The following is a 20,957-nucleotide window of genomic DNA, read 5'->3' as shown; positions in this document are numbered from 1 at the left end:
CATTCATTTAGCCTTAAACTGAATAAAAGTAGAAAATGTATATACAAATATATTGTGCAGTTTCTTCCCAGTAAGATGACATGTGGATGTAACCTACTGCCTGGGTACATGGATTTTGATAGAAGGGTGCTAGGACATGTTTCACATGTGGCATTTTGATTGCATTTTTAAACGCAAACCAAACACTCACATGTTGAGGTAAGATTGCATTTTCTCTGCGTTCCGTTAACGTGTTGAAAACACAATATTACCAAAACATGATCACAAGTGAAGTCTTTGGATTGCATTTCAAAATGTGGTACCACAAACCCCTTGCCCCAGAGAATTTGTATACGGTTTCATGTGGAATAGGGGGCATTTTAACCCCTTGCTTCTTACCAGTAGCACCGATTGCGGGTGTTTACACCAACTATGCCAGCAGCTATTGACAGGTTATCGGGGAGCTGTGATCCGTTGCTATGACAGCCTCGGGTCACACAATCTTTTGCATGTGCAATTTGCCCATTGTAGTAGCTGATGTGCAAAATCCCCATGTACTGTCATAATGTAGTATGGCAGTATATGGTCGGATCAGACAGCCTAGGCTTAAAGTACCCTAGGGGGCCTGGGAAAGAATAAATAAGTAAACCTAAAAATTTGTTTAACCCCATAATGGAAAATAGTACCCAAAGTAAAAAATGACACTTTTTCCATTTTAAAAATGTAAAAAATTATATTAAAAGTGATCAAAAGGCCATACAATCCTAAAAAAATTATAGCATTGGAAAAGTCATCAAAAGTCACAAAAATTGACACCACACACAGCTCCGTACTCTGAAGTATGTAAAAGTTATTAGCGCCAGAACATGGCAATACATTTTTGTAATGTATGAAAACATAAACCTATATAAATTTGGTATCCCTGTGATTGTACTGATCCAATGAATGAAGTAGACATGTAATTTGGGGTTGCACAGTGGAAACCAAGCCCACAAGAAAGCGGCGCAAATGCATTTTTTTTTCACCAATTTCACTGCATTTGGAATTTTTTCCCGCTTCCCAGTACACGACATGGAATATTAATCATCACTATGAAGTGTGTTTGTTACACAGAAAAAAAGCCATCACACAGTTGGGGAATGAAAAATTGAAATGCAAAAACAAAAAAGGGCCTGGTTGTTAAGAGGTTAAAGATGACCAACACATACCCAATGTAAAGATCTAACACTTAATATATTATCTTATTTTTCAGGACAGAGGAAATATTTCTACATGGGAACTTAACAACAAGGGAAATGAGGAACAGCGAGGATAAATATTACATGCTGCCATTTGACAATAAAAATCTATTTTTATAAAGACGTGTACTGTATTATTTGATAATGCTGTTTGGTGTAGGTCACATCTGTTGATGTAATGCTTGCATAACCTTTACACTACTGCAATGTAGAAGAAAGGCAGCTTCTCACAGGATCCAAGGAATTAAGGTATGTTTAGAAAATAAAGGCAAAAAGTTTGCTTGGTAAATGCATATATCCCCTTTAAAGAGAAGAGTATCTATTTGGATTTAGGATGTACCTTAGGAGCTGCAGTGAAAATACCTGTGATGCTTATACCCAAAATAGAAACCTGCAAAGAAATTAACCCATAAATATATTCCAGCAACAAATATACCAAACACAAAGATACCGATGACTGAAGCAGTCAGTGTCCCCCCCCCCCCCCCATCAGCAGCCACGCTTGGGTCATTGAGGGCGCTGGCTGCATACAGTACAGCAATACGTGTTTCTTAAAGATACACAAATTGCTACTTGGGGGCCAGGACAGCGCCCTAGGATGGGAGGAGAGGGTAGTGCCCTAGGCGATTGCCTACCCCTCGCCCAGGCCCTGCTTGAAACTAATAATCAAGAAACAGACACTTTTCCTGGCTTACAGCTGGGGCCTGGGGCTTAAGTTTAACAGAAAGCTTCCCCAGAGGTCTCCTGTAAGTTGGGGACTGCCTTTACTTGGTTCCCTTTAGTCAGCTATAACTACTATTGTTGCTTCTCCATTGCAGAAATGTATTTGAAAATACTTAGTATTTGCATCTTCTTCAGAGCAACAGCAAGTGATCTTCTGAGGTAATAATGTAGTATCTCTGGGAATTTTAGTAAAATATAATTGAGACTGAAGCAGATTTTAGGAGAAAAAGAAAATTAATGAATCTACCCTGCTGCAGTGTTGCTTCGGTTGCCATTAGAGATGAGCAGAGAATCTGCATGTATGTGTAACACTACAGTGTGAAATAAGCCATCAATGCTGAGGTTCCCTATACAATAAACCAACAGGTTCTCACTAAATGAAAAATCGTCCAAAATGAGAGATTTATTATGTTCAAAACAATTGTTAACTTGTTCATAAGTAAAAATCCCTAAATTAATTTATGACAATAGTGTTTGGATAAATTACTCTACTTTCCAGTGAATACAGTAGTTCTAAAATTTCATACAAACGATGATGTACATTAAGAACAATGCATTAGAAGCCATCGCAAAGGGATCAGTACAAACTGGAAACAAATGAAACCTAACTGCAGGCACTTTATCACCAAGGACGAGCAGAAGTCACTGGACTGATCATCTACACAGTCATTTCCATTAAGCTCTGATGCACATCAAGTCCAGTTCTGATACTACAGGAAGAAAATCCAAATGTGCACTTTCTTCTGCATTACAATTCAATGCTCTTTTTGGTTAAACAAAAATCTGGAGTCTTTTTAGAAGGTTTCCTCTAATTCGCCTCTGCACTGTGCATTATAGGGCTAGGCCTATGAATAAAGCAGAAGACGCTATATCAGGTTTCGAAGAGCTTGTTGAAAGCTGTTCCAACTTCTGAGATCATGTCTGTAGTGGTCATAGAACGTCCATATTTCTGAAATGCCTGATGATTGCATTGTCTTGTGAGAGAACATGCTCCAAATGCTGCCACCACAAAGGGATTTTGACTGCAACAGATACAAAAAAAATACAATAAAAGGGTTAAAAAAGCTGGGCCACTTATAGATATAACAGGTAAAAAAAATCTGAAATATACTAAGGGATATACATTTTTCTTTGCATTCTTTGCTTGTTGGGCAGGATTAAAGGGAAATTCCAGGTATATAAATGTCTGCCACAAAAAACAAACCAAAGCTATGTATATAAATTAACCCCTTAAGGACGCAGCCATTTTGTAGCTTAAGGCTCAGTCCCATTTTTTGGATTCTGACCTGCGTCTCTTTATATGGTTATAACTTTTGAACACTGTTACTTATCAAAGCGATTCTGAGATTGTTTTTCCCCACATGTTGTACTTTATTTTAGTGGTAAATTTTGGCTGATAAGTTTTGCGTTTATTTACAAAAAAAAGAAAAAAAAAATGAATTTTTAGAAAAATTTGCCATTTTCGAAATTCAAAATCACAGCGTTTTCAGGCAGATCGATTTACCACCTATATAACTTGCAGAATAACATTTCCCATTTGTCTACTTTACATTTTCATAATTTTTGAAATGTTTGGATAAATATTTTTGACGTCACGCGGCCTACAAATCGAATAGCGATTTTCCGTATTTTCAGAATTGACTATTTTGGGGATAAATACTGTTTGAAATCAAATTTTACATATTTAGCAACAAAAACCCCCTATATAACCAACCCATTTTCAAATCTGCACCCCTCAAACTATCAGAAACAGCATTTACAAAGATTGTTAACCCCTTGAGATCTTCATAGTAATTGAATCAAAATGGCTGTGAAATTTAGAATGGTCAAATTTTGTCGGTTATACGTTCATTTAGCCCTAAAATTTACACATTTCCAAAAGATAAAAAGAGAAAACTCACCATAAAATTTGTTCTACAATTTCTCCTGAGTACAGCGACCCCCCACACGTGGACATTACTTGTGTTATGGGGGCACAGCGAGGCGCAGAAGGGAAGGAGCACCCTGCAGCTGCCAGGATTTTAGTCTTCTCGTTGCCCCCTTTTGAAGGCTATAAAATTTTCACTTTTCCGTTATTGGGGCCATGTGACGGCATTTTTTTTGCAGGGCGAGATGCTTTTTCCAGTGTTACCATTTTGGGGTTGGTATCACCTATTGTTGAAAATTTAGGAACTTTTTTTGAGGTCATGAGTAGAAAAGCATCAATTCTGTACTGGATTTTTAACTTTTTTTTTTCCCGTGTTCACCGTATATCCTAATAATCATGTTATCTTTATTCTATGGGTCGATACGATTACGGGGATACCAGACATGAATATTTTTTTCTTATGTTTTACTAAATTTGCCAAATAAAACCCTAATGTGGGGAAAAATCTATCATTTTGCCCAGTGGCATAACATTGTTACGTTTTTGGCTACAGAGCTGGTTGATGGCTTGTTTTTTGTGGGACATGTTGTTCTTTGCAACAGTATCATCTGGAGTACATATGTTTTGTTGATCACTTTTTATTGCATTTTTAGTGGGACATAATAGGTAAAAATAATAATTTTTGGCGGGTTTTTAACAGGGTTTTTTTACGGCGTTCATCATATGGGTTCAATAGTTATTTAGTTTTATTCTATGGATTGTTATGGACGCGGTGATACTATATATGTGGGGTTTGTGTTATGATTTAGACTTTTTTGAGCGTTATATGTCTCTTTATAAATCACAAAAAATGCCCATAAGCCCCAAAACATATAAAGTAATTTTTTATTGAAAAACATTTTTTTTTTAAATTTTTTTTACATGATCCACCATCTCATTGCTTGTTCTTGATAATACAGTACTCTGCAATACTAATGTATTGCAGGGTATTAGCAGTGCCAGCCTATGCAGATGCATAGGCTGACACTTTGCCTTTAAGATGATGTCACAGACGCCATCTTAAAGGCAATCCCTCCAGGCTTCTCTGGGGTCCCGATCGGACCCCAGAGGTGACAAAACAGCAATCGCCCCCCCCCCCCCAAAACGGTGCAGGGGGGAGGGCATCGTGGGGTAAAGACCCCCAGAATGCATGTTAAATGCAGCAGTCACGTTGACCGCGGCATTTAACGGGTTAAACACCCGCGATCGGAGCCCACTCCGACCGGGGATGTCAGCGGTAAATTACAGCTGAAATCCCGCGGCTAACTATGCCGGTTCGGCTGCTGTGCAGCGCTGAACCAGCATCGTCTCTGCGCAGTAGCTCTACTGCGCTGAGCGCTATTCGCGGGACTCAGCGCAGTACAGCTACGGCGCAGAGCGCTAAGGGGTTAATATAACAAAAGTCAATATTATTCATCACAGAACAGAGCTTACATAGTTTGCTTTTATGAGTCACAAAAATTTATGGGCTTTCTTAAGTAGACCGAGCTATCTCCAAGATGGCCTCCACAGGATACTACAATTCCCATGATCCTGCATTTCTTAGCAAAAGCATGTGAGGGAGAAGCTGTTACTACCATAGTGTGGTAATGTGCAGTGATGGCAGTTTCACAGTTCATTACTGAGATGGGTCTCTGCGGGGGATGTATGGAGAGAGCTCACGGGCTGAGCTCTCTCCATACACAGTGGGTGTCAGCTGAATAATACAGCTGACACCTGCCTGTTACTGCCGTGGTCTGTGCTGGCACCAATCATGTAAGTTAACCTGTTAAGAACCGCAGTCGGACCTGACCACGGCCTTAAACATTGCTGCCCCTGTGGCAGGTGGTGATCGGTTGCCATGGAAGTCTACAATCTCAGAAACTTTTAGGCTTGTCATGTAGAATGATCTCCAATAGCCTCTGAATGGCAGGCTATTAGAGATAAATTCGTAAAATTGCTATATACTGCAATACAGTAGCATTGCAGTATATAGTATGAGCAACCAGTATGTGAGAGTTTTTGGCCTCAGAATTTTGTACAAAAATAAAATTTGCCATTTTTCCAAAGATTTAAAACCTATATAAATTTGGTAGCCATGTGATTGTATGAACCCAAAGAATAAAGAGTGTCATCTGTAGCATAGAATGAAAGCTGTTAAACCAGAGCCCACAAGAAAATGTGAAAAATGTGGGGGGTTTTGGTCAATTTTACAACACTTGTCATTTAATATTCCATGCAATGTACTGGAAAAAAAATTCTGTCACAAAAAGTACAATTTGTCCCACAAACGCAAAAACGAAACAGGTCTGAGTCTTTTATGGATTCAATAACATAACAATAACATACTAGCTTCTATTTTAACCCCTACAGGACTCAGCCTCTTTTGGCCTTAAAGGGGTATTCTCGTCTGGGCATTCACAATCAGTTTAACTAATCTTCCATATATAAACATTTCTTCAATTGGATGTTATTAAAAAAAAATGTTCCTGTGTGAAGATAATTTCTCATAAATGTAGCCATGTTGTCCCTTAGAAACGATAAAGCTTCCTCAGATACGACCACGTCACACTCTGGCAGCAGTGGCCAGACATGCGCTATTGAGTCCTGTCTGACCTCCTGGATTCAGAAATCATTACCAGAGGACGGCTGTGGGACCTGCCAGACATTTCATATACCAAAACCTTTTGTTTCTTTGTGCAATCCCTCCAGCAGAGGTGGCCGTATCCGAGGAAGCTATCTCGTTTCTAAGGGAAAAAAATCACTACATTTATGGGAAATTATCTTCACACAGGAACATTTTTTTTAATAACATCTAATTGAAGAAATGTTTATATACGGCAGATTTATCAAACTGAATGTGAATGCGCAGACGAGAATACCCCTTTAACCCCTTAAGGACGCAGCCATTTTACAGCTTAAGGCTCAGCCCGATTTTTTGGATTCTGACTTGCTTCGCTTTATATGGTTATAACTTTTGAACACTGTTACTTATCAAAACGATTCTGAGATTGTTTTTTCCCCACATGTTGTACTTCATTTTAGTGGTAAATTTTGGCAGATAAGTTTTGCGTTTATTTACAAAAAAAAGAAAATGTGATGAATTTTTTGAAAAATTTGCCATTTTCGAAATTCTAAATCATCACGTTTTCAGGCAGATAGATTTACCACCTAAATAAGTTGCTGAATAACATTTCCCATTTGTCTACTTTACATTTTCATAATTTCTGAAATATCTGGATAATTTATTTTGACGTCACGCGGCTTGCAAATAGAATATCGCTTTTCCGGATTTTCAGAATTGACTATTTTGGGGATAAATACAGTTTTGAATGAAATTTTACATATTTAGCATCAAAACCCCCTATATAATCTACCCATTTTCAAATCTGCACCCCTCAAGCTATCAGAAACAGCTTTTACGAAGATTGTTAACCCCTTGAGATCTTCATAGTAATTGAATCAAAATGGAGGTGAAATTTAGAATGGTCATATTGTTCCCTTATACGTTCATTTAGCACCAAAATTTACACATTTCCAAAATATAAAAAGAGAAAACCCACCATACAATTTGTTCTGCAATTTCTCCTGAGTACAAAGACCCCCCACATGTGGCCGTTACTTGTTTTATGGGGGCACAGCGAGGCGCAGAAGGGAAGGAGGGCGCTGCAGCTGCCAGGAATTTAGTTTCCTCATTGGCCCCTTTTGAAGGCTATAAAATTTTCGCTTTTTCGTTATTGGGGCCATGTGACGGCATTTTTTTTGCGGGATGAGATGCTTTTTCCATTGTTACCATTTTGGGGTTGGTATCACCTATTGTTGAAAATTTAGGAACTTTTTTTGAGGGCAGGAGTAGAAAAGCATCAATTCTGTACTGGATTTTTGACTTTTTTTTTTTTGGTGTTCACCGTATAGACTAATAATCATGTTATCTTTATTCTATGGGTTGATACGATTACGGGGATACCAGACATGAATATATTTTCTTACGTTTTACTAAATTTGTCAAACAAAACCCTAATGTGGGGAAAAATCTATAATTTTTGTATTGCCATCTTCCAAGTGGCATAACTTTGTTACGTTTTTGGCTACGGAGCTGGTTGATGGCTTGTTTTTTGCGGGACATGTTGTACTTTGCACCAGTATCATGTCTGAGTACATATGGTTTTTTGGTCGCATTTTATATCATTTTTTGTGGGATTGAAAAGGTAAAAATCATAATTTTTGGAGGGTTTATAACAGTTTTTTTTTACGGCGTTTATCGTGGGGGTTCAATAATGATTTACTTTTATTCTACGGGTTGTTACGGACGCGGTGATACTATATATGTGGGGTTTGTGTTATGATTTAGACTTTTTTTTTGAGTTATATGTCTCTTTATATGTTTTGGGGGTTTGGGGCATTTTTAGTGATTTATGACTTTATTTTTTTATTGAATAACTTTTTTTTTTACTTTTTCACTTTTATACCATGGGACATGAAGAAGCAATCTTCTGATTGCTTCTTCATGATAATATTCTGCAATACTCATGTATTGCAGAGTATTATCAGTGTCAGCCTATGCACTTGCATAGGCTGGCACTTTGCCAGTAAGATGACGTCACAGACGCCATCTTACTGGCAATTCTTGCTAGTAACTCTGGGGTCCAGATCGGACCCCAGAGTTACTATAGCAACGATCGGCGCCCCCCGAAAACGGTTCGGGGGGGCCGATCGTGGGGGAAAGACCCCCCAGATACTTGTTAGATGCCGCGGTCGCGCTGACCGCGGCATCTAACGGGTTAAGCACCCGCGATCGGAGACAACTCCGATCGCGGGTGTTACACTGGGGTGCCGGCTATTAGTTACAGCCGGCACCCCGTGTTTCCCGATGCCGGTTCGGCTCTGATCCAGAGCCGAGCCGGCATAGGAGCCGTGGCGGATATATCCGCCACTGAGCGCTAAGTCACTGCGCTCCGTGGCGGATATATCCGCCGCGGAGCGCGAAGGGGTTAAGGATGCGCTCCCATTTTTCAGATCTGGCCTGTGTCATTATAAGTGGTTATAGTGTGGGAACGCTATGAGATATCCAGGGGATTTTGAGATTGTTTTCTCGTGACACATTGTACTTCAAAATGTCTGCTTTATGTTGGATGGTTTTTTAAGATTCCACATAATTTACTAGAATGTTATGAGGCTCAGAATTTAGGTATCATTTTTCACATTTTTTGTAAAATCGCCAAAACCCGTATTTAGATGGACCTGCTCATCTTCTAATTGACACTGAGAGGCCTAAATCAGTGATGGCTAACCTATGACACGCGTGTCAGTGCTGACACACATAGCCATTTTCACTGACACACGGCTGCCTGAGAGTTAAGTTTCATCCTACATGACCAGGTGCAGTAGCCAGGAGGCTGAGAGATTGCACTGAGCTTCCTGCACCCCCCTCCTCCTCCTCCCCGGGCCGACCTCTCCCCATGTGTGAGCTGTGCCTAGTGTCTCCAGTCAGCACAGGTATCAGCATGGGGAACAGCAGGAGAGGTGACCCGGCCATACACCCAGGAGGCTCCTCTGCAGCTCCTGATAGTTGTGGAAGGGGGGGGGGGGGGGGGGGGAGGATGGCAGCAAGTCAGAGGTCACATCGCTGCTGCCTTGTGTGATGTCCCAGCAGCTGCCACCTCTACACTGACCATCTCCACAGCAGGGGCAAGGGAGGACAACAACTCTCATCATATAGTAAGTAAGGTCAGTGCACTGTATGATAGAAGACAGTCATCAGGGCTTGTGTGTCAGTTTTGTGACGTACAAGCCCTGAAATAATTGCAACGCCTTGCAAATCGCCAGACATTGTGATTATTTTGCTCCTCACACCTTCTCCATGCCAAGATGGCATAAGGGAGATGCAGACAGCGGCGCCTGCGCCCTCACTATAACCTGTGAACTTTCATGACAAAGTTCACAGGTTACTAAGCATTTCCACACTTGTCTGATTGTAACCGATCTATTACAATGTGTGATTTGCACATTGTAATAGATGATTGGGAAAATCCCCATATACTGCCATACTGTAGTATGGCAGTATATGGTAGGATCAATCAGACAACCTACAGTTAAAGTACCCTAGAAGTTAAAGGGGTTATCCGGGTTTAAAAATCTTTTTATGGCCGGGCTGGGGAGGGATAGTTAAACATAATAAACATGGACTTACCTCCTCCGGCGCCGCCGATGTCCCGCGCCGCGGTCACTTCGATCCGTGCCCCTGTAAACAAACAGGGGCACGGAAGCCGCGCACAGGGAGCTTCCGGTCCGCGTTGTGGACGGCTCCTCCCATCCGTCCCTATCTCTCAGCGTTGTAAGCGCTGGGAGATGGTGCGCATGGGAGCATCCGGCCGGCCGGAAGCTCCCTGTGCGCCGGTGTAATGAAACCGGCGCACGGAGAAGACAAGCCGCGGCGCGGGACATCGGCAGCACCGGAGGAGGTAAGTACATGTTTATTATGTTTAAATAGCCCTCCCCAGCCCGGCCATATAAAAAATTTTTAAACCCGGATAACCCCTTTAAATAGTATACAGATTTATTATTTAAACTATAAATATCACAAAATTATGTTTTATTTGTCATGGTGACACACCACCCGAGTTATGCTCGGTTTTTTGGCGAATTATGACACACCAAGCTCAAAAGGTTGCCCATCGCTGGCCTAAATAATAGCGAGACTCATAAATTATTTCCATTATGGAAACTACACCCCTCAACGCATGAAAAACCACTTTTAAGAAGTTTGTTAACCCTTTAGGTGTTTTATAGGGGTTAAAACAAAGTGGAGGCGCAGTCTGCAAATTGTAATATTTTTTCACAATACACTCGTTTTGGGTGGAAAATTAAACATTTACAATGGATTAAATGAAAAAAGGCTCCACAAAGTTTGTTACCCAATCTCTCCCGAGTACACCGATACCCTATATGTGGTGGTAACCTGCTGTATGGGCGCACGGCCGGGCATAGAAGGGAAGGAGGCGCCATCCAGATCAGATTTGCTATGTCACATTGTACAGGCTATAATTTTTTATCTTTTTTTAATGTGGACCTATAGGGGCCACATGAGATGCATTTTTCTGGTACCTAATTTTAGGGAATCTATAGCTAATTGGTGAGATTTTATTAACTCTTTGTTGGTGGAGGAAATTAAAATCATAAATTTTTGGCAATTTTTTTTTTTTTTTTTTTTTACGGGGTTCCCTTTGCAGATCTACCGTATTTTGCGGCCTATAAGGCGCACCAAAAATCCTTTGATTTTCTCAGAAATCAAAGGTGCGCCTTATAGGCCAGAGCGCCTTATATATGAACTAGAAATGTACTACTGACAAGATGTACTGTACATTTACCAGTGTTTAATAGCTCCATCCCCAGAAATTTCCTGCACCTTCCCACACAGTATACAGGGTCCCTAACTCCTGAAGTGCCCTGGCACCACAACTAACATTGTGCCCATCCTGCCCTCCTCTAGCACGGAGAGACCGGAGCTGCCATAGTGCCGACCACGAGGCAATCATCATCATCAGTAAACAATCCCCCATACCGGACAGCCCTATAACAGGGGAAAGAGAAGGAGCCACAGGGAACCCCACAGGAATAACACCCTGGCTGAGGAGGGAAGGAGAAGGGGCAGAGGGAGACCGCTTAACCCCTGCTGCATCACCCTGCATTAACCCCCAGCAGCCATACCTCTGAGATCAGGGCTCTCTGACAGCTGAAGGAAAGTTTCCCAGGAAGTGTAGCTGGCTTGAACTGTGCACAGGTCTGCCACCTGCTGGTCATTTTTAGGTACTGCATTTGATCCTGCGCCTTATACTCCAGTGCGCCTTATATATAAACCTAGATGTATTAGCAGGCATTTATTAGAGGTGCGCCTTATACTCCAGTGCGCCTTATAGGCCGAAAAATACGGTAATAATGATTCTGTTTCATTATGCAGATTGTTACGGACGCAGGGATACCAAATATGTGGGGGTATTGTGTATTTTATTCAATTATACTGAATAAAAACTAATTTGGAGAAAATCTTGTTCATTTTAGCATCACCATCTTTTCATATGCAGAACTTTTTTATTTTTCAGCTGACAAATCTGGTTCGGGGCTTATATTTTGCGAGAAGAGTTGTTCTTTTTAGTGGGCTTATTTTAGAGTGCATAACATTTTTTAAATCACTTTTTAGAGCATTTTTTATAGGGTATGAATTAAAAATGATCTTTCTTCGGAACGGTTTTGCGTTTTTTTTCCCTCCGGCCTTTACCGTGCGGGTCCAGTAATTATTCTGTTTTATTATATGGATTGATACGGACGCGGCAATACTAAATATGCGTTTTTGTGGTTTTTATACTTAAGTGTTTTTATGGGAAAGTGACATTTTAGAGGCTTATATTTTAATGTATTTATTTTTTATTTATTATAATGTGTAGTGTTTTTCACTTTTTTTACTTATACATACTCGAACTTGAACCAGCAATACTCTGATCACTGGTTCAAGTTCAATACACTGCTCTACAATACTATTTTATTGTAGAGCAGTGTAATCTGTCTGGCACGCTCGTGCATGCTCAGACACTTTACAGTCAGATTCGGAAGGGATCTGACTGCCAGGGACATCAGGCAGCTCCGGAGCACATGCCAATCCTCGGAGCTGCCCAGAAGTGGATCGGATCCCCCGGTAAGCGGCGCGGGGGATCCGATCCACAGCGCAAACACCCGTACACGCCGCAGTCATGCTTGACCGCGGCATGTAAGGGGTTAACACCCACAATCGGAGTTGGCTCCGATCGCAGGTGTTAGCTGACAGCCGCTGCTTCTGGTACCGGCTCCGTTTGTGAGCCGGTGCCAGAAGCAGAACGTTATAGCACGTCCCTGTGTGCTTAACATGTAGCACCGGGGACGTACTATAACGTCCTGGTGCGCCTAGGGGTTAAAGGGAACCTGTCAGCAGAAATTGACCTTATAAACCACTACCAGTATGTTTCATGACCCAGTGTGGTGGCATCATCCAGAAAATCAACTTTGATGTGAGACTGTAGAGGTAAATTGGTTGTATAAAGTCATGGAGGCAGAGATTTTAACACTCAAATCAAGCTCTTTTCCTCTTTTCCTGAAGTCTAATGCATGACGTCAATCACAGAGGAGGCCTCCTTAATTTTATAAATCCAATTTGCAGCTTCAAAGTTGATTTTCAAGATTATGAAGGAACCAAAAACTAGAAGGTGTTACGCTGTTTGACAATATACTGTAGTGGTTTATTAGGCCAATTACTAAGGACAGATTCCCCTTAACCCCTTACCGCATTTGGATGTTCCTGTAGCGGGGGAGGGGGGAGTATGAAGCGAGCTCACGGTCCAAGCCCTCTTTATACTCCACAGGTGTTTGCTGCACAATGGAGCTAGCACCAATCGCGGGTGTTAACTCTTTGATTGCCACGTGATGTCATCTAGGAGCAGCGATCCATTGCCATATATATTAGACTGCAACAAAAAAAACTAATTGCGGAATCACCAACAGGTTATATAATTTCAACAGCCGATCCTCCAAGGAATTAAAAAAAAAAAATCCCCTACCCAACTCTGTACATGGAAATATAAAGAATTGTATGTGCAAAGGATGATTTTTTTTTATTATCTCATAACAACTGTATAATCTCCATGATCATACAGAACCAAAGCAGAAAGGGGATCATCATGTAGACCAAATAATGAAATCAAAAGAAAAGCCACAACTGCACTTTTTGGGGGGGATTTTTTTTTTTTTTTTAACAGCTTCCCAGTATATTCCATGGAATAGTGAACAATTTATCCCACAAAAAAACAAGCCCTCATACAATAGAAAAATTAATAAAATGAAAAAAATGTATGATGAGCTGCTACTGTAAGAGGTTATAAAATCAGGTGATGCTATAATCTTATCCGACAGAACATACCCATTTATCTTTTCTGGCCCGGCAAGAAATGCCCAGTGTATCAGGACTCCAAGAGACCCAGCGAGAAGATCGCCCTGTCCTCCACAACGTCGGCTACTACCTTCATGATTGCACACTAAAACTTTAATACAGAGAAAATAAATTAGAATTCAGATTATAGGAACATTTAAAACTATATTAACACATGGCAGAATATATCCTAACATTTCTTTTATACAACAAGCAGTCCCCGTGTTACGTACTAGATAGGTTCTCTAAGTACAAACCTAAAGAACCACACCAAGCCTATAAACTGTACCTTCTTCTGTAATATGTACGTGCCCTGGAGGCGTTTTTAAAGAGGACTGGTCACCAGATTTTGACCACCCTGACTAACAATGCCCGCTGATTAAGGGTTACAATTCCTCCCCAATCTGCCAGTGGGGCCCTGTACCTCAATTACAGTGGTTTTTCTGATATGCAAATTAGATTTTCTGATTCATCTCTGGTATCTCTAGCTAACGTCTCTCAGGCTGGCAGTGAACCACACCCCCTTATTGTGACTGACAGCTCTGAGTCTCTTCATCGTGGCATGTGACAATGGCCTCCATGGAGAGGAGTAGAAGTCCATGGAGGCTGCTGTGACTTCATGTGGTAACATGTATGGGATAGAGTTTGCTATTAATAAGAGGCTAGTACCTGAGATGATGTCACTCTGCTCACATGTCATGAAATGTGACCAGTAAGGATGCACAAGGCATGGGGAGGAGTAGATGAGAGGGGCCAGCAGAGCATGACAACCCCCCCTTCTGATAACAGGTAATATAAGATAAAAGGCGATTTATGTGGATGTAAGCGAAACAATTTTTAAAGAAGGGAGTCAGTCAGTTATTAGAGCTCTATAGGAACTGGTTGTCTGAATGCCGGAGGTGCGGCTGCTTCCTAGAAAAGAATAACAGATGATTTTTCATTCATGCTGCATATGCCAATAACAACTCCAGGAGAGGGACATATTACAGAAAAAAGTTTGTAGCTTCGGAAAGCAGGGGGTTGTGCGGCGACAAGTTTGCTTTAACTTGAATTTTTATGCAAATCAGAACTAATTATAGCTCATGACAATATGTTTTGTCCCTGAGACAATTGGATTTTTAAAATTGCTATAACACTGGGAACACTCATTGTGGTGCCTGGAACTATTTTAAAGGGAACCTGCCAGCAGGAATGTGATTTGTAGCTGGTGACAGGTTCCAATAGCCTGTGCAATGCTGGTTTAAAAGTGCCTTTCTCATAAAAAATTGCAGCATGTTATTTTGTCTGCGGACCAAGTACATCCATAGTCAATTGATTCGCAAAAAAATGGTCGCCACATGCATGATATCCATATGCACTGTTTTTTCCCCAAATGTTGCTAGGCAACCAACTGGGCAGGGAAAGAAGTAGATTAGAAATCCATCAGTTTTTTTTGCATATGTGAATGGATACAATATGAACTGAACACAGACATGTGATCACTGAAGACAGATATCACGTCCACATTTTTTGCAGTTGCGTAGCAGACACGCTTGTCTGAATGAGCCCTTATTTTAACCCCAATTTAACTGTAATATATGCTTAAAAATAATAGTAGTAGTAATAATAATAATAATAATAATAATAATAATAATAATGTGATGCTATCAAGAGGGATCTCTGAGAAGATCCATCTATACCAGTGTAACTCTGTAGTGAAGTTACATAAAATCCTCCCATTAACCACTAAGCCTAGTGGATAGAGGTTATGTCCTGTATCTCTATGGCAGGTGGAATGTAGAGGTTGTGAGTTCAAACCCGGGGCTGGGCAATAAAATATTTAATTAAACAATATAGCGACCTTGTGTCTGGGGAAGCCCTGGGAGATGTAGAAACCCATATATGGACATACTGTGATCATTGTCCCTGCTCTGCCTCTAACCAGACACATCTATACAAATGATTCCCAGTCCGATGTCTCCTCTGGGGAATCCCCTGCAGACAGATACTAGGAATCTGTACAACAGCAGAAGTCATTCAATACCGCAAGTGACAAAAACCCAGTATTGAACTATTCTGATTTTGACAGTATTGATGTTTCAATGCATTGTGCAACCCTACAGCATAGCCTAGACTATTTTTAGCTGTCACTAAAAATCCTCTTTCTAGTTACAGGTTCGCTACAAGTATGTTTGGGGCCCCGATTCTGAATACTGTTGGAGGTCTGGTATTGCCATCTTACAAAGTGTACTTTGCTCAAACTCAACTCAGTACTGTACAAGACAAATTTTTGAAATGCATGTCAACTAATTAAAAAATGTCACATTGCTACTGAAACTAGTGAACACTCAATATTGTGCTAAACAAACTGAAAAATGTATTTCATTTTGTGGCTGTAGATGAGAGATTTTCCATCAAGTCGCTGAAACCTCGTGCTCAAATGAAAAACAAAGGAAAATTATAAATGATGTGTATATAACTTCTGTTTTATGACACTTCTGCATTAAAACTTTACCAATATTTGAACAAACCTTTATCTCCATCTGAGATGAGGTCCCACTCCCCTTTCTGAACAATAGTTATATTGCCCATGGCTTGGCTGAGCCTTAGGACGCTTCCATGCTGGTCACTGCTGTCCACTGGCTCCGTGAGCTGAAAGTATTAAAGCAAAGCTCTCAACATTTCTAATTCTCATTTACTCTATAAGGAGCCCATGTTTAATCCAAACATACTAAAAATTGTCCTGCTTCACAATGACCTCAGGATCAAACTTGCATATGTGCTAGTAGAGAAAATGTTAACATACCTCCTAATTATAAATCTATAGGCGAGTTGTGTGTGATCCACTGCTGGGACCAAAAGGCCTTAGTATTGTAAACAAAGGAAATCAGCTACTGAGTATTTATACGAAGGACTATGAAACTGCTCTTTATATCCCCGTGCTCCAAATCTGCACAGCAGACTACATCCATACAGCTAATATAAGATGGATTAAAGACCAATCTGACATGCTTTGTGCAGCATTGCGTAATCTGTGTGCGCTATATAAAGAATTTTTATTATTATTATTATTATTGGAAAATGCAAGTCAAAGCCAATTCCGTAAATTATACCTTGTGCAAGTCCTTAAAGGAGCATGACTGGAATGGAAATGAGTCATGCTCCTCCCTTCAGGCCCCGCACCAGCCATTTTTCAATAAATTAGCTTTGACTGGAGTGTTTCTATAAGGAGACATTACATTTACACTCACCGGCCACTTTATTAGGTACACCTGTCCAACTGCTCGTTAACACTTAATTTCTAATCAGCCAATCACATGGCGGCAACTCAGTGCATTTAGGCATGTAAACATGGTCAAGACAATCTCCTGCAGTTCAAACCGAGCATCAGTATGGGGAAGAAAGATGATTTGAGTGCCTTTGAACGTGGCATGGTTGTTGGTGCCAGAAGGGCTGGTCTGAGTATTTCAGAAACTGCTGATCTACTGGTATTTTCACGCACAACCATCTCTAGGGTTTACAGAGAATGGTCCGAAAAAGAAAAAACATCCAGTGAGCGGCAGTTCTGTGGGCGGAAATGCCTTGATGCCAGAGGTCAGAGGAGAATGGGCAGACTGGTTCGAGCTGTTAGAAAGGCAACAGTGACTCAAACCGCCACCCGTTACAACCAAGATAGGCAGAAGAGCATCTCTGAACGCACACTACGTCGAACTTTGAGGCAGATGGGCTACAGCAGCAGAAGACCACATCGGGTGCCACTTCTTTCAGCTAAGAACAGGAAACTGAGGCTACAATTTGCACAAGCTCATCGAAATTGGACAGTAGAAGATTGGAAAAACGTTGCCTGGTCTGATGAGTCTCGATTTCTGCTGCGACATTCGGATGGTAGGGTCAGAATTTGGCGTCAACAACATGAAAGCATGGATCCATCCTGCCTTGTATCAACGGTTCAGGCTGGTGGTGGTGGTGTCATGGTGTGGGGAATATTTTCTTGGCACTCTTTGGGCCCCTTGGTACCAATTGAGCATCGTTGCAACGCCACAGCCTACCTGAGTATTGTTGCTGACCATGTCCATCCCTTTAGGACCACAATGTACCCAACATCTGATGGCTACTTTCAGCAGGATAATGCGCCATGTCATGAAGCTGGAATCATCTCAGACTGGTTTCTTGAACATGACAATGAGTTCACTGTACTCAAATGGCCTCCACAATCACCAGATCTCAATCCAATAGAGCATCTTTGGGATGTGGTGGAACAGGAGATTCGCATCATGGATGTGCAGCCGACAAATCTGCGGCAACTGTGTGATGCCATCATGTCAATATGGACCAAAATCTCTGAGGAATGCTTCCAGCACCTTGTTGAATCTATGCCACGAAGAATTAAGGCAGTTCTGAAGGCAAAAGGGGGTCCAACCCGTTACTAGCATGGTGTACCTAATAAGATGGCCGGTGAGTGTATATCTGTTTAGAGGATATTCCAGCTCCACGTTGAGACAATACAAGATTATGGCAATGCGCCATATTCTGGCATAAACTAAGCCAACTAAGGCTGGAGACAACAACTGTGCTGTCAGTGCAGAGGACAGTATTACAACTTTAGTTCAGCACTGCAGTTCTATGGAGAAGCAGGGATTCCTTACATCATATATAACTATGACTCAAGAAGTCCCAACCAGTGTGGTCGAAACATGGAATCTTTCAAGCACATGCTCGTGTGGCACTCGCCTCATTGAAGGTACAAAGTACAACTAGACAGTCTTCTAGGGAACCTGTCACCAGGGACCTAATTTTCACTAAAGACCGATTACAAAATCCCATTACAGCTTCATTGCAAATATGCTTTCTCTAAGCATTTTCGATTACAATAGAATTGTGTGTTATAACTTACCTTGCACCCGACAGAATCCTCTGTGTAGTCCCAGGGGTTGGGCTTTGGTTTGGATACAGTGCAAAAAACAACATGCGACTTGTCTGTACCGCAGACTCCTCAGCTCTTGGCCCCCACCTGTTCCATCACAGAGCACACATCACAGCCTGGTGAGCTGACATCAGTGGGGGAGGGAGGAGCTGTACACGAGCACAAAGGTTAGGACTGAGAGCTGAGCAGTGTGCAGCACAGACTGTACTTTATACCACACAATTATATTGTAATGTAAATAATTCTAGAAGGCAGAGAGGCAGATTTGCAGTGCAGCTGTAATGGGATTTTGCAACCTGTCTTTAGTGAAAATTAGGTCCCTGGTGACAGGTTCCCTTTAAACCACTCCAGACTCATCAATCAGCATCAGACACTGATAAATCTGGGTCAGTAAAAGAAATATAGAGCATAACTGTGCAGTGTCTTACTTTAGGACACTTTTGATAGATCTGCCCAAATATCCTTAAGGTGAGCGTTTCTATTTCTATGCCATGTTACCCCCAGACAAAGTATTAAGTACCTGACATATGAATTTAAAGGACTAGTTAATCTGACTACTAATCCTATAAAGACTGCAGTATGTCCAGATCCTCCTTGTAGGGTATATCTTTTACTTGTAATAAAAGGCTTTTCTTTATTCCAGTGAAAGATGTGCCCAGACATTAAAACACACGACTCATAAGATCTCACTGCTTTGCAAACAAGCTTAAGTATATACTTAATCTTACTATATATAAATATACAATATGTGTAATGGAGGGAATTACCCCACGTTCACATTACATGAATGGAGAACATCCTGTATAAAAGTACTTACCACTGCCTCATACAACCGAGTGAACTCCATGAAATTTGGAGTAAGGACTGCTCTCTGATAGCCATGGATAACAGAGGGTTGTTGGGCAATAAGCCAAAGTCCATCCTACAATGTAAGGTAACACTTAATACAAATCCAAATTCAAAAATATCCCCAGAATGAAAGAAGAATACTCACTGCATCTATAACCATAGGAATGCCTTTTACTTTGGCTTTCTCAATAATACCCTAGGAATGAAACAAGAATTACACATGGAACTTGGATAACTATAACACCATCTCTTTTGTGACACCGATACCTTTGCTGTTTCCAAAATGGAGTCATTTCTTCCCAAACCCGGTCCTATTACTAGAGCGTGTAGTCTTGGAAGCCATTTTTCTATCTCATGCAAAGCATTGATATGATCCCTGTGTGAACATCATACACTCAATGTGCAGTTAACACACTCATTTTAAAAAAGCAATACATGATCCATAGCACCTATTAATGATGAACACTTACAGAACTGGATGTACAATAAGTTCTGGACTGTAGGACTTTATCACAGTCGCTGCATCTTTGGTACAAAATACCTGGGACAAATCTGCACCCTAAGAAAAGTAAAGTAATGTACCGGAGGTTAGAGAGCAGAATTCACCAGACAACCCGAGGACAAGGAGAGATTTATTAAATGGTCAATGGAAATTAAGTCGTGACTTGCACAAACAAGCCTGCAACACTTTACTGACTAATATGACAAGACATAGCCTTGGAAAAAGTCTGTGCGCCAAAAATAAGTCAACTGTGCCTAAAATGTGGCACAGGTTTTCTGTGTGAACTACACTAACTAATAGATGGTGCAAAGTATTACTCCAGAGTAATTACTAAGTATTACTCTGATCTAACATCGGCTACTTTTCATACTGTAGTATGTCAGTATATGATAGGATCGACAAAACAACCTAGGTTAAAGTACCCTTGGTTCTGACCCAAAGAATAGAGTATAGACATGGGGTGTACAGTTAAATACGTCAAATCCAAGCCCACAAGAAAATGGCGCAAATGCCACCATTTTCACTGCATTTGGAATTTTCTCACTTCCCAGTACATGGCATTGAATATTAAATTACAGCATATTGAAGTGCAATTTGTTATGCAGAAAACAAGCCATCACACAGAATAAAAAAGTTAAAGATTTTTGAAGGTGGGGAGTGGAAAATGAAAACGCAAAAACAAGAAAGAGGGCTGCAGCGGGAAGGGGTTAAGGGCACCACGCTTTTCTTAGACATACATAGCGACATGACAAAAAAATATTTACTCACCACTTTGAGTGCTGAAATAGCTGCAAAGTATGGAGCACCAGTATATCTATAAAAGAAAAATGTCAACATATCTAGGTGTAAAATACACTTTGTAGGCCTCTGCTGAATACATAGGCATAAAGAAATGGTTTCTGCTACTGGAAAGTTATTAGGCTCCA

At 40.9% G+C, this 20,957-nt stretch overlaps 2 protein-coding genes across 5 annotated transcripts in view; one reads left to right on the top strand and one right to left on the bottom strand.

Annotated features, from left to right (window-relative positions):
- CARS2 (cysteinyl-tRNA synthetase 2, mitochondrial) overlaps positions 1 to 1,328 on the top strand; it is a 65,473-nt gene extending 64,145 nt beyond the window's left edge. For both annotated transcript variants that reach the window (XM_072135570.1, XM_072135569.1), the window contains exon 15: positions 1,232 to 1,328. In XM_072135570.1, coding sequence (XP_071991671.1) covers positions 1,232 to 1,294 — 63 coding nt within the window. In that variant the 3' untranslated portion in view covers positions 1,295 to 1,328. The remainder of the gene's footprint in view (positions 1 to 1,231) is intronic.
- A 990-nt stretch (positions 1,329 to 2,318) lies between these two features.
- NAXD (NAD(P)HX dehydratase) overlaps positions 2,319 to 20,957 on the bottom strand; it is a 29,629-nt gene continuing 10,990 nt past the window's right edge. For all 3 annotated transcript variants that reach the window (XM_072135567.1, XM_072135566.1, XM_072135565.1), the window contains 8 exons: positions 20,800 to 20,845; positions 20,000 to 20,088; positions 19,797 to 19,905; positions 19,675 to 19,725; positions 19,498 to 19,602; positions 16,288 to 16,408; positions 13,769 to 13,889; positions 2,319 to 2,962 (listed from right to left, as the gene is read on the bottom strand). In XM_072135567.1, coding sequence (XP_071991668.1) covers positions 2,812 to 2,962; positions 13,769 to 13,889; positions 16,288 to 16,408; positions 19,498 to 19,602; positions 19,675 to 19,725; positions 19,797 to 19,905; positions 20,000 to 20,088; positions 20,800 to 20,845 — 793 coding nt within the window. In that variant the 3' untranslated portion in view covers positions 2,319 to 2,811. The remainder of the gene's footprint in view (positions 2,963 to 13,768; positions 13,890 to 16,287; positions 16,409 to 19,497; positions 19,603 to 19,674; positions 19,726 to 19,796; positions 19,906 to 19,999; positions 20,089 to 20,799; positions 20,846 to 20,957) is intronic.

The sequence above is a fragment of the Engystomops pustulosus genome, chromosome 2 (genome assembly GCF_040894005.1).
Source record: "Engystomops pustulosus chromosome 2, aEngPut4.maternal, whole genome shotgun sequence".
Lineage (NCBI taxonomy): Eukaryota > Metazoa > Chordata > Amphibia > Anura > Leptodactylidae > Engystomops > Engystomops pustulosus.
Note: the sequence above shows the minus strand (reverse complement) of the source record. Positions and strands in the feature narration are given on the sequence as shown.